The 14,433-nt window shown below is 42.4% G+C and overlaps 1 protein-coding gene across 3 annotated transcripts in view; it reads right to left on the reverse strand.

Annotated features, from left to right (window-relative positions):
• Nucleotides 1–3,127: 3,127 nt before the first annotated feature.
• The window catches only part of NARS2 (asparaginyl-tRNA synthetase 2, mitochondrial), a 52,699-nt gene continuing 41,393 nt past the window's right edge, over nt 3,128–14,433 (reverse strand). For all 3 annotated transcript variants that reach the window (XM_052812185.1, XM_052812184.1, XM_052812183.1), the window contains exons 11-14: nt 13,460–13,597; nt 12,202–12,299; nt 10,060–10,086; nt 3,128–3,948 (exon numbers count right to left, since the gene is read on the reverse strand). In XM_052812185.1, the coding sequence (XP_052668145.1) occupies nt 3,804–3,948; nt 10,060–10,086; nt 12,202–12,299; nt 13,460–13,597 (408 nt within the window). In that variant the 3' untranslated portion in view covers nt 3,128–3,803. The remainder of the gene's footprint in view (nt 3,949–10,059; nt 10,087–12,201; nt 12,300–13,459; nt 13,598–14,433) is intronic.

A 14,433-nucleotide genomic window follows, 5' to 3' on the forward strand; every position in this document is an offset into this window, starting at 1 on the left:
GTTCTGCAGGTAGTATTTTTTTAATTAAGAATAGAGTACTTCCGGATACTTTTTTCCTGCACATAAAAAATCTTAAGTGAAGGGATTATCTGATATTCTTGGAGTGAAAACAAAAGGTTTTCCTCTAAACACTCTTCTGAGAGGCTGGCATTTAGTTATGCAAAGTTTATGGCACTGCTCTTTTATTCCCAGCAGTGTTGCTCTCCCATCACTCTGTCCTAATGTTGCAAAGCCACAGACTCAGTAATCAATGACACCGATTCTTTCTTCTGAAGCTCAAAGTGAGGACAGACCTGCTAAGAGGCAGTGCTAGCTGCCGAGGAACTGAAACTTCAAGAAATACTTACCACAAGGATGCTAGCAGAGACCGTGCTGGTCACCTGGGCTTGAGAGCTGACTGCTTACCGCACTGAAAACCCTCCAATGTAAGCTACTGCACTGCGTGTTCAGGCTAAGAGAAGATTCCTGTGTGCAAAGAATAACATTTTTTTATTTGAAGAACTGTCAGAGGTTTTATCTGGCTTCAGCCGTTGCCAGAATACAGACTCTAAGCGAAGATGTAGCAAGGAAAACGGTTTAAATCTAAGAAATTCTCGGTGCGTTTCCCTGCCTACATGTCCAAGAGGAACGACCTCCCCTGTCCTCCAGATTAACTTCCGTTTCATTCTGGGAGAGGAGATTCGAAGGAAATACATGACATTCCACATGGAAATCCCAGGGAAAACATGTCGCATTCCTTGGCAATACCAGCCCACGTTATATATACATAGCACGAGGCGAACAATGCCAGCCTGGAGGGAAAGAGCAGCTCCCACCCTTGCTGAGCACCCATAAATCAAGCTTCTCACAGGAACGCCAGTCTCGGTATTAACCCTAAGTAATATCATCACGCACACGAGCCTCAGCCTCTACATTCTCCTCTCTCCCACCGCTGGGAAAAACAACGCATGTTGAAGGCTGTTTCCAAGACTGGACAACCCTTTCTTCTCCCTTCTGAGACTGATCGTTCATCTGGTTAGTTCTACTGGGAAAAACCCCGCTCTCCTCCTGCTTATTCTGCCAGATTATTGGGGGTAGTTTTTTTGATAAGCTTTTAGACCTAAGGGCAATGCCCCCTTAGCTCAACCCTGCTCACTGGGTCTCCAACTCACCGAGTACCTTTGAGTGAAATAGAAATACACGTAGAAGACTGGGGAGACTGCTCCTCTTGGACACCCAGTCAGAAAAGCACGAAGAACCACTCACGGTGCATCCTTGCTACATCTTTCTTACCATATACCTTCATATACCCACCTATCCACAAAGAGAAGGTTCAAACTTTTCCTGCTGTCCTGCAACAACCTCTTATCAAGGCAAAGAATGAAGGGTAGATCACACCAGTTCTCGGTTCTTGCAAGCTGTCACCTCATCCAAGGCCCTGACAGCCACTCTGCAAGCCCGTTTGAAACAGTCCTGCTATCGTCCCTGTAACTTGTGACTCATGCCACATCATCCTAGGACTTGCTGGCACCTTCTATTGTCTTCTCTACACCTTGTTTTTCACCCCATCGCTGTTTAGCTCCACCCTGCCCATCGGATCTGGCATCTCACAACGTGATCGACAACCTCCCGCTGACGCCAAAAACAGCACAGCCAGCCCAGAGCTGCAGCGGGGATGAGAGCAGAGTGGACGGGAGATGGTTTTGCCATCCACCCACTCTGTTTTCAGCAGATGGGCTTCCAGTTCAGACACTCTCATTTACAGCAACTGTGACAGAACCAGTGACTAAGGATCTCTGTAAGGACACCTGCTCATCACAAGTTATTTAGGAATGTGGTACGGATGGGGCTGTTTGGCAGCTGTACTCTTTCCACATCTTTCTGCTGAGAGAAGTAATTCCAAAACATAAAGGCCAGCAATAACATTTAAGACAACGCGCTAAAAGGAGATGGTCCAAATGCAGGAAGATACTCAGGTGTCTGATGTAGGAACTTCTTAGTGGTTTCAAAGGGAAGGCAGGTGCTTGAACCAGTTCGTGGAACCAGAGTTACCAACTCAAGGCTGTACCAGGAAACGCAAACCAGCAAATGCACAGTTAACACCTGCCTAATCAAGCAGACGAAGAAGATATGAAAAAAATCTCATTAGGCAGGGGATATCTCAGTGCATGCAACAAACACCCCAAAGTAATGACCTTGTGGTGATGTTGTTTGCATGATCGTAACACATAAAAGCCCCAGACGTGGACCAAACTGAAACATGGCGGGCGCCACATGACATAAATAAGTATTTTTAGATACTGCAGGTGCAGTATTATACAGCCCTACCAGAGAGAACCGTGACTGCAATATTACCAGCGCAATGCTAGTTGATTACTATTTTTCAGTCTCTTTCATCTGCTCAGAAAAGAAGTCTTCAGGGCTGTTCTGTAGCTACTTCACGTTGTATGTGCCAATTTACACAAGGTTCATTAGCAATAAGGCTGTCACCTTGCTTTTTCTCTTTATATATATTGTTTATACTGCAGCCGTCATGGGCTCCAGAGTAGTAAGCACTATGCAAATGACCATTTACTGGATTGTGATAATTTGGAAGGGAAGAAAGATGCTGGAAACCCTCAGTTCAAGTCCCAAATAAACCACTGGTTTCCAATTGCCTTAGGCAAGTCACTTGATCTTCCCATAATCCTGTCTTCAAAACAGAAATTAATATTTCCTTACCTGGCAGGGAAGCTGAGAGCATAAACCCACTAAAGACTGCAAGGAGTTCAGATCCTATAGTGATAAGCAATTCCTTAATACATATGCAATGCTCGGGAGCATATGTTGGTTGTTTCAAAATATAGACAAAACTGCTTGGTCCGATGAGCACATGAGAGATTTTCTCAATAACAACAACAAAGCAGCAAAGCAATAACAAAAAAACCACCAATAAACTGCAAGTTGGCTCTGGAGAGATGAATGAACTATCATCTAACTGAACATTTCTTTCTGCTATGAGCATGTGCTTTCTTGGAGACAGAAAACAGGCAGAAGTTGTGCAACTAATTTGGGTATACGGAAAAGGAAACATCTACCAAAGACAGTGAAGGAAACACTATGATGCTGAGTGCTATGGTTTTATAACAGAAGAAGAAACCATACAGAGTTACAAAACAACCCAGTGTACATCTTTATTGATGATTCACAAAATCAAACATCATTCACCTAATTCACTCCAGCAGTTCCAATATCACATTTTTCCTTGCTAGGTTTGACTGATTTTTCCAAGGTAAACAATATTTGTTTCTAACTCAGGGTGGGGAGAATCATGCTTTACAGTAGCCGTTTTGTAAGAGCAAGTGCATCAAAGCCATGACAATACTTCACAATTTTATAACACTCAATCTTCAAAGCACTGTGCAGGCATTTAATTAAAGCCTATTAAAGCCTCACAGCAGTCCTGGCTCCCAGTCCATTTTAGGTCACACCTCCTTATTAATATTTCACATAAAACCCCCACTACCTCCCAACAACACTTATTCAGTACTTCCATGGCTTATACTAGTCTCACGAGAATCTTAACCCTTTAGTTAAGTGGGATTTATTAGTACTCCTGCAGTGCACTGAAGACGTGAACTGCTATGAAATTAACTGCCAAGTGTGCTTCCATCATCTCACCAGAACAAATATTATTTCTCAATAAGCCAGTATTAAATTTACCAAGAGTTTCACTGATATAAAAATTATCTCGATTTCCTATTAAAACACACTTAGTCATATCTTAATATGTTATATACATATCATCACACCAGCAGTTTTCTCCACGTGAGTCAACTGCTGAGCTACAGGAGACAGGAGTGAGAAAACCTGGGGAAAGGAATAACATCTTTGATATTCTCAACTCCCAAGATGTACTGCAGGTAGCGTTCAAATCCCATTCCGAAGCCTCCATGAGGAACTGAGCCGAATTTTCGGAGGTCTAGATACCTGTAATTTAAACAGACAGTTACATTTGCAGCATAGTTATGCTGATGTAATTACAGAGAGCTTTTTATCCAGGGTTTTGCTTTCCATCTTAATTACTTCCCTTTGACCCTAACCACTGTGAATTTCTGCCAACACAGACAGCCTTGGCCAGGGGTGTGAGGAGGTGCGGCGGCTCCTTGACAGGCAGAATTTTATTAGCAGAAACCCCAAGTGCAAACACATCTAAACCAGCATAGCTATGCTTTGCCAATATGCTAGAGCCTGTTTTGTTTAGGAGCAAGAACTCATTTGGGTATGAAGAACAGCTTGAACACCAAAGCTCTGCTCATACTGAAAGCATCTTTGTAAGTTTTAGTATCTAAAATATTCCTAGCAGAGGCACAAATCCAGGTTCCTACAGAATCACAAAGCATTTCCGCAGTTGGAGATGGAGTTGCCTGCTTGTGTTTGTTTAGCCCTTGCCATGCTTGTGCTGAAATCTGCCCTACAATAAATTCTTTCATTTTCTGTCTTCCTTTCAATAGTCTAAGTCATTTCATTTCCAGTAATTTCTTCAGAAGCCTAAGTAGGTCTTGCTGTCTACTGAATATTCCTTCAGGTTTTTTTTTTGTTTTTGTTTTTTTTTCTTTTAAGGTAATTATGATGGCTTTTTGTTACTTTTTCCCCAATTACACTTACAGAGTGATTCATTTATTTCCACAGTAAGTCAGCAAAAAATCTCAGGACATATCTGCTCCAAAAATGAGATCTGGAACAAGACATTTCCTTTTGGAGAACAGCACCTGTTGTACACAGAAAACTCAGAAAACATTTGGAAGCAGATATTCCAAATATATGGGTGTGAACAAGATTATGGTGGTCCTTCTTTAGAGTACCCCATTTCCCAGCTGGACTGTAGCCGATGTGATACACAGGAACTATATTTGTAGCTATAAATTGTCACCAACAGTTTTATTTTAATAGGAGTGAAAAACACGGCAGTGGTTCTGTCAATTTATGGGGCCACTTCTGAGCTTACTGAGGCCACAAAGTTATCCTTCTTTATATGAATGCACTAGTAAGGGATTGAGTGACTCCAGATGTATTATTACACGCTTCTAATCTTTGTGCACGAATATTTTATCATTGCAGTTTTAAAAAAAAAATCAAGTACACTTAAATATAAATGCATATATAAGTTTTACTACTCAGGCAGTGGAGGGGAAGGGAAAACACACTAGGGAAAAAACGCTGAAGATTGGATTGATTGTAATAAATGGATTACCAGATTTTAACTACTGTTAATGAACTGCAAGGAAAAATAATATTTGTGTGTATCTATATTTATATATATATTAATATGTAAGATATACATTATATATATTTAAATTTACTTGCTTGGACTTCAGAATTTTGTTGGCTTGAAGACTACATTTTAACAAAGTGAAGCAAAGTAATGCCACTGATAACTCTACTTGCAAAATAAAAACACTCTCCAGCCAATTCCATGGCTGCAAGAGACTGCCCTGACAGACTCAGTTTGACAGTATGCCTTTTATACCATGAAATATTGTTTTTCCTTGCAGTTCATTAACAATAGTTAAAATTTGGGAAGCCATTTATTACAGTCAATCCAATCTTCAGGGTTTTTTCCCCTCCCCTCCACTGCCCAAGTAGTAAAACCAGAAGCAGAATGTGATAGAATTGTAGAACTTCTTACCTCTTCCTACTAGCACTGACACACAAAGTGCAGTTATGCCTGTACTGCAAGTTGAACAGCAGCCTCAAGAGTGGGACCCATGTTTTCTGACCCCTGGGACCCATGTGATTTCTACCTGTGCTGCTGGGCATTAGCTTGGCTTGCTAAGGCTCAGCTGTGTCCACCCCACACCTTGTGACGAAGATTATGCTTAGGATATGAACACTAGACTGTGCAACAGCATGGTGGTCTTCATCTCTATCTACTTCATACAGACTGCATTAAGAAGAACTTGAGTTTCTGCTAATAGACTGGGAACTGGCCCCGGGGAACTCCACTTTGCAGCTTTTCAAGGGTTTGCAAGGAGGATGATGGGCAGATCTGATGCTGAGGGTGGTGGCTTGTGAAATAGGAAAGACCTCGTAAATGCGAGGGCTATGGGTGATAGCTGTGGCAGATCAATCTGTATCAGCTCAGTAGTTCTGAGCAGAACTGGCAAACCAGCTGGTGACAACTCTAGCTGCAGCTAGCAATATAAATAACAGCACAAACATTTCTGATGACATCTATAGGCATATCTCAGCCTATGCAAAGACAGTTGAGACTAAACCTAGCATCTTTTTTCCCCCCTTTTGCTGGCAACAGAGTTTATGAAGTCATTGTAAGGAGATGAAATAACTCAGCTTCTTCCAGATGAACAATAACAATAAATTCTACCCTTGCTTATCCAGGGCTTTCATCTGTAGATCTCAAAGCACTCTGAGAAGCCATTTTGGCAAAAGGAGCAAAACACAACCCATTAAAATTAATGGAAAAAGTCCACTGAATTAAACGTGCTGAGGATCAAGACTGTGAATCCTTTCTGATGACTGTGCTTAGAAGCAGCAAAGGAATGAGAAATTTTCCATTCTTCCTAGATGAAAGAAAAAGTAACTCCTTGCAGATGAAGAGAAAATTCCCTTTAGGCTGGAAAATGCTCCCTGAGGTTTTTCTTCATTCAGTAGTCTCCAGACATCGGATGTTTCTCACCTCAAAAACACACATGAAGTAGTCTAGCTATTTCTCCTAGTAGCTCATACTTAAGAGAAGAGCTGAGCCCTCCATTGGCAACTGGGGGACTGTGCAACATTATTCCATGGGGGAAATAAGTTTCTGCGACCCCAGCTAGCCCCAGAGGTCATGCTCTGGACCTGGAGGACTGGTAGTTCTTCAGAGATTTGAATCTTACTAAAGTATGTGCTGCAACAACATCCCCTGGCAATGAATTCCAGGAGCTTGTTATGTGCCAATTTAGAAGAGCATTTCCTTTCATCCTTTTAAAAATCTATACCCTTTTATGATCATCACGAGCTCCAGTGCTGCACAGCAAGGCACTATGAAGATCAGTGCTTTCTTAGTGACCATTCATAAGCAGAATGTATTCTTTTTGGTCACCTTTCAAAACAAGTATAACCTTGCTCTTTTATGTAATCCTCTTGTTATACTGAAGCCTCTGCAGCCAGTTTGAAAAAAGTAAGGCTGAAAGAACAAAGATATTTCAGTCCATGAAGTTGAATATCCTTCTGGAAAAAAAAGGAAAGAAATGAGAGCAATGAAAAACTACTACTGAGATGACATTTGAAAGACCATTTTGCTGAATGTTTCAGGAAATAAACATGCAAAGCATCACCAGGTTCTGATGCTGGGTAAAATACTGTCTTTGGTTTCAGGCAGCTTCTGCTCTGCTACAACTTTTTGGGAATCCACAGAAAAAACATTCAAGGAGGTCAGTCTAAAACACTCCCATAAACACAAAAGGGGTTTGGGCACATTTTGGCTGGCTTTAGCACTGACTTTCCGCCTGCCTCTGTATGGCCCAGCACAGCGCTCCAGTTACTCCCCAAAGCAGAAGTAATAGGACAAGGCGACTGCCAAGGACAGTGATGGGCTACCGGTTTTCGCTGGCCTCTGAAGGAGGTTAAAGGATGATAGGAATGCTGTCACTGGCCATGGATTCCAAGTGCCTCACCAGTGCTGCTGTTCCTTAAGTCCAACTCCTCCTTTCTACCTTGCCACACAAGGACCCAACAGAACACTCCGGCATTCAAGCTTCAAAGAAAATTAGAAATTAAAGAGTGCAACACAGCCCAATTGTCTCCATCCAGAGCAGGAGCAAGGCCAAGACAACACAGTAATATCCATTCTAAGACAGCAGGTAACACCTGCTCTGCCACTGTGTACTTTCACCAGTGTTAGATCAGAAGATCAGAAAGGTACCTGGACTGTAAAGGGTTCATTCAGTATGAGCCATCTTCTCCACTGAATGCACATGATGATAATCAGAGTTAGGAAATGGGTGCCTTACATGTAGAAAGACTGTCTGAAATGCTGATGGTAGTGGGGACACGTTGGTCATTACAAAGTACCTACTTTGTTATTGCTCGTGCTAAGCTGGCACCTGGAGGCTGCAAACAGGATCAGGACCCCCATTTACAAGGCAATATACTCAATACTCCCTGGTCACAGAGAAAGCAAGTGATTTCCCAGAGTTAACTCTGATCGCCCGACTTTCCCACCTCGCTTCCACAGACCACTCCAAGTCTAGCCAAGATCAGCATGTACAGCACTGAGCTCTTTTCCATCTACAGTTTAGAGGAAGGAGTGTGAAAATAAAATAAAATAACTCCACAAAATCAAGACAAATACTTTTGCAACTCATTCTTTACGGAAAGAAACCTGCACAACAGGAAAGATGGTAGTGAACTGAAGAAGATTCAGAGGACTTTGACCATGTCCCCTTATCTACTTTTTTTGAAAAGCTTTCTAAAAGGTAGGAATAGGCAGAAGCACAACAGTACTTCAGATCATCAGCTGCCTCTTTGCCCAAAGATTCTCCCATAAACAAGGCACTCCTGAAGCTGTCCTAGAAGTAATCAGCCCCCACAATATCCTCATGTTTAGTGGGAGAAGAAAACAGGTAGAAACAGAGATATGGCAATATATACGGGATTTCAAAAGGGACCACATCTCACTCAGCTGCCCATTTTAAAGTCAGAAAATATTATATTTTAAAAGGAATGACTCAACTCTTCTTCAAGGAGTTTGTGAGCCAGCTTTGGAGACTAAATTCAATCACTAAATTGGAGGAGATAAATTTCAGTCTCTCCTGCCACCTCCACTGAAAAGATGGATGCTGGCAAACCACCTACCCGTTTTCTGGCAGATTTTGGACTGTAGTCCAGAAGCATTCAGGATTACTCCTATCCTGCACTTCCTAGGACACCAGACCCTGCTATGGCAGGGGCTAACAACAGTTTTAACATCCTGTGGGAAGTTATGTTATCTTTGATGGAGTAGAGGGGATAGAGGAGGAAAGAGTATCCAAAACAAGATCACAGGAAGAAAGGGTTTCCAGAATGTGATTGCTACATACCACAGGAAAATGCAAATGGGTGATGGGCAATGTCTGAATCTTCTCTGTTGAGGGAAGCATGAGGCAGGGCTGTGTTATCTTACTAGTGCTGGAAAGCTCTGCCACTGGACACCAGACTTCCTCAGGCTGTATCTCAGCATCTAACCACACAACTGATCATCCTTGTTCAGGATAATCCTTCCCTCAGATTAAGTGATATGGTGTATTCTGGCCCATAAATGCAAACAGTAAAGGAAGACATTTAATGCACCCTGTTTGCAAATCGGTGATGTAAAGGTCTGCCATGCACTGGGCTGTTCCTAAGTGATCTCATATTGTGGCAAGAGGAGAGTAAAGAACCCCACACTCACTCTGCTTTTTTTCAAGGCAGCCTCCCTAATGATCTATCCAAATACTGCAGAGTATTTGCATATACTCTTCTAAATTTAAAATTGTCTGCACTATCACCCTCTGAGTAGCTATGACAAAGTACATACCAAGAAAGACTTGTCAAGAGGAACACTAAGATCATTCTGTCGTTTTAATAGGCTAAACCATTAATTCAAAGGTTGATCCGTCTCCTTAGCAGGATAGTTTTAATTGCTTCAGCTGCTTTGTTAGGGAAGATTTTTCTACCCAATTGCCCTGTCAATTGCAAAGGGAGTTATTCATGGAGCTGTTAAAGGTCACAAATTGCTTGTGGTTCTCTAACCTGTTTATCTCATGCAAAGGCAGTCAGAGTCTATTCAACTTTGAACACAGCCTAATGATTTAATATCAAAAATCATTATGTAAATTAATCCACTTCATGCAATCCTGAAAGGAATGACCTGTGCTGTGAGTGGACAAATTGGGAAGACAAACTAAGTAGCATTAGATTAAACTTTTTTTAAATGAACTGGCTGTTCCATTCAGACTGGCACCGATGGCAGGGCAACTGGGCCAAGAAATGTCCCCTCAAAAACGGATCAAAAAAATGAAATAGTTGTTTAAAGACTCTCAAAAGAAGAAGTAGAGCTTGCAGACCAAGATAGTGTCTTACCATTGGTAGGCATCTGTGAGTCCTAATCTGTGGAACAAAAAGAAAATCCCGTGTAAGTAAAGGAACAGAGGAAATCCACACAAGCAGCACTTGACTGGAAGAGAATGCTACAAGAAAAGGGAGGGTCTGATGACTAAACTGAGTCCAAAAAAGGAAAGGCAGGAGATTAAGGGAAGACATGATCAGTGGCTATCAGTTCTGGTAATTGGTAGACAATCTTGAACAGATTCCCCACCTGCTTCTTAAAATGCAAATTTTGTTTTGTCAACATAAAGGGTTGATCCCAGCCTCATACAAAGACTTGTGCATATTCTTAACTTTAAGCATATCAGTACTCTGTCTGTGAATGTTTGGAAAGTACAGGCCTGAGTATTAAATTTACAATGAGATGCAGCCAACCTCATTTATGAGTGAGTCAAAATCTCTTCACATGTGTGGCTTCCCTCCCGTAGTCCACAAAAACACTGAACTCCTATAGCTTTATTAATGTCTATCAACTTCCATAAAGCTACTAAATAAAATAGGTCTTTTTCTAATGGCCACCAGTGCACCTTCTCTCCTTTCCCTGCCCTGGCAGAACAAGAACAAAGTTGTCAGGTTTTTTTCCATTTCTCTGAACATGAACAGAAAACTGTGTAGGCAAAGTGAGACCACTTCTCTCATCTTCAGTGCATTGCAGCTGTCCCTCACTGGGACTTGGGGAGCTATTGTATGAAGTGTGTATAAGGAGACAAGAACCCCGTTCTTTATCTCTCTCAGCTATGCTGGGTCTGCAGGAAGTAGAATTTAAAAGCCTTAAAGTATTTGGCCTCAGCAGATCAGATCCTGAGTACTCAAAATTGAGAAAAACATGTGAAAAGAGGTGTTATTTTTCCAGGTCATCTTCAGTGCAGAGCTGTACTTTAAGGTCACTGAAGACGCACCCCATTTGGAGCTTGAAATAATTCCTATGACTTTCCCGACAAACAAAGTCTGGCTTCAACCTCCACACAGACCCCTCTCCTCCAGCCCCACACCTTGGACTCTAGATCTTACTGGCAAAAATTTCAAGTGAAAGTGCAGCAGGCAACATTGTACTTTGCTTCAGCTGAAGCATGCCTGCTTCGGGAGAGTTCACAGGGAGAGCAGCAGGAAGCACAGGGAATAATATCATCCTACACCACAAATTGAGAACCAATGTTCTGGTGATTTTAATTGCCCAGCGCCTTTTGGATTCATTATGCTGAAATGGATTTTGCTCTTCTCCACTGACTAGATATATCTCGGTGAGCATGCGGCTGATTTAAGCAACAAATTCATTCCTAATATGCAAATGGTGTTACTCTGGGATTAATCCTCCTCCAAAATTGCTTTGCACAAGTGTACGACTGGCCCAAATGGACTCATCTGAGTTATGAAAGGTTTTTTTGAGCAGTCAGACAGGATCCGAGGAGTAATTGTCTATGGAGAATTACACGATCTATAATGTCAATTCTTGTTAACTAAACAGCAGCTTTGATATTCTGACACTGAATTTAGCCTAAAATCACTCCAAGTCACATGATCCAGAACAAAGCAGCAGGGAAGGAGCCTGTATGACACAGTACAGGTCCCAGGTACTTCCAGTGAAGCTTTCCACCAAACTGTTAGCAAAGAACCATATTCTCTGAAATGATGCCACTGAGGCCAGCTGCATCACAGCTAGCAAAGCTCTGACCAAAATTGCAGTTCCTCAGTTACACAATGCGATGACAAATACATCTAAGCTCTGTCTACGTGACAATTTCCACCTTCGCAATCCACTCTCAGCCACAAAAGCTACAAAGAAAAGGCTCAAGGATGAAGAGCCTCACATCAGACCCTGTTCCAGATAGTCCCAGCAGAGCTGAGGCATTCTACTGCCCTGGCCTCCTAACATAAAATAAACTCTTCTTCTCTGATGAGCTAAAACAGAGAGGCAGTTTGCATACCTACAACAGAAGCACAAGAACTTCTTCACCAGTTTGCAGTCACCTACTCAGAGAAATAGATATCTCAAAGGCAAAAATAGGCTTCTTTTAAATACCATTAGTTGCCCTTCCACTCCGTCTTGCCAACCACTGAGGGCTGCTGAAACACTCTCTTGGTCAGGCTAGTCTCCTGGCACCTGTGGGTTTTTCGTACCTCTGTAAGCGTGATTCAAGGAAGGGCAGTCGCTCCTCTCTCAAGCTGCCTCCACACAACTCGCCTATTCCTGGTACAAGGAGATCAACAGCTGCAACCTTAAAAGAAAGAAACCTAACATAAGCCATGCCATGTAGCCATACAGTCTACAGCAGAAGTACAGTTGACACTGGACAGCTGTTTGTAAGAAGCTACCGTAATTCTTTTATTGAGTCCAGGACACTTATGTAAGTATTTGCAAATGCTTGAAAAGCCCCTTGCTGACAGGAGAAGGCTAGGAGGGAACTTTACAATGATAACCATCAGTAAGTCTACAGAAAACAAAGAAGTGCGGTGGTGTTCCAGACTGAGGGCATCTACAGCAGGTGATGTGAACTGAATCCCACCAGGTTACTCTGGTGACAACCTGTGCATGTAGGCAAGCCTGTGCAGGTTATAAAGAACCCAACAGCAGCTCACAAGGAGACAAAGACACACAGGCAAGTTTCCTGAAGCCCTGATTCCCTTAGAGTTTAAGCTGCTCTGACGCTTGTAACTTGTGTTTACTCCATCTGCCCCCATTCCTTGAGCCAGCTCTAGTGGTAATGATACCAATGGATCAACGGCACCAATGTGGTGATCCAAGTGTTAGGATCCCAGTGTTATCGCCTATGCTGTTAGGTTTGGGCTGGTTTTCTTCTCTGTTTTGTTTTGTAGAGTTACTTCTCCCATCCCACAGCCGGACTGTTGCTAGAATTAAAGCCAGTGAAGTGACAGTAGCACATGGTGGGGTAGTCGCTCTTTTTGGTAGAAGCAACGTTTCAGGTTGTCTCACTTCAGTTAGGAAATCACACCTTCAAAGCATGAGACTTGTGGAGGAAGAGTCTACGTCTTGTGTCCATCTGCTATTTGAGTATTACATGGATGCTAGATTTGGATGACAAGAGTATCACAGGCTGCTTGGAGCCATGCAATTCTAGGCATTTCACCTAGTAGTACAGAAGTCTACCAGGAAAAGAAATAAACTATGGCAAATCTGTCTTAAAGGACTTAAGCAAAAACTTAATGCTACCCAACTCCTGAATCCTTCTCCTGTTGTTCCTGCTTTGGGGATTTCTTCTACAACAGGAAAACGACTGAACAGGATGACCTGATGGTCACGTCTTATCTTGGACTTCTTGATCAGAGGCCCAGCAGAAGACTATTCTCATCTATCTATCAGTAGGGTAAGACACATATGTAGCCAAAAAAGAGGTGGAAGTGTGACCTACGGACTTACTGTATGTTGAGGTCCATCTTCATTGTCCCGCATGTAGAAAGGTTTGAGGTCATATGGGTAGTTAATCACAAACACAGGAACCTCTCCACAGTGCTTCACCAGGTACTTTTCATGTTCCGTTTGGAGGTCACAGCCCCACTGTAAAGACAGCAAAAGGGACCTGGGATGCTGCTTTGGTGCATCTTGCCTGTGGCAAGAGACACAGAAAAAATCGCTGCGTAGGAGAGACGTGCAGCTTTGAATAACATGAAACGAAGCACAGCAACTTCTCACACAGGCCACTGGGAAAATTTGCTAAGCAGACAAGAGTTTCACGAGTTTTAAGGCAGAGCAAAGCAATGAAAATAACATGGCTAACTTCCACAGAACAGGGCCAGATCATCCCTGCATCAAGCCCAACCATCTGGTATCAAATCAGAAAAAAACCCAAACAAACAAACAAACAAAAACCCCCAAATCACACACCACATAGCTTAGGGGAAATAGGCACTTATCCAAAATCAGCTTACTCAACCCAGCAAACAAGCCTTATTTCAGTATTACCTTTGGTATATAGAAAGCAGCTTTACTAGGCTGACTGCTCTCTTCTCTGCTGTGTCCTGTTACACACTACACTAATTCTCATTTAAGAAAACCCAGCATCCTATTAAACAATTCTTTGTTATCAGAAGCGTTGGACATTTGTAATGTCCTTCACTTCTCCTTTCTTCCAGCAATGCTATAAATTCTGTGGCTTTTGACTAGAGACCTCCAGTCCATTATAGGACATGCAAAGAATATCAGGGGAGTGGAACAGATATTCTGCAGACTCTCCTCATCTGAAAACATCCCGAGTTTGCTGTCTCATATCAAGGTAGTACTGATACAGGACTTGAGGTTCTACACCCACCTGTACACAGAGATAAGACAGTTACCCAACTGGCTACAAAGGTGGCTTCAGCCAGAGGGTTATTTTCCTCAAAGCATCAGAACGA

This window comes from Harpia harpyja, chromosome 17 (assembly GCF_026419915.1).
Source record: "Harpia harpyja isolate bHarHar1 chromosome 17, bHarHar1 primary haplotype, whole genome shotgun sequence".
NCBI lineage: Eukaryota > Metazoa > Chordata > Aves > Accipitriformes > Accipitridae > Harpia > Harpia harpyja.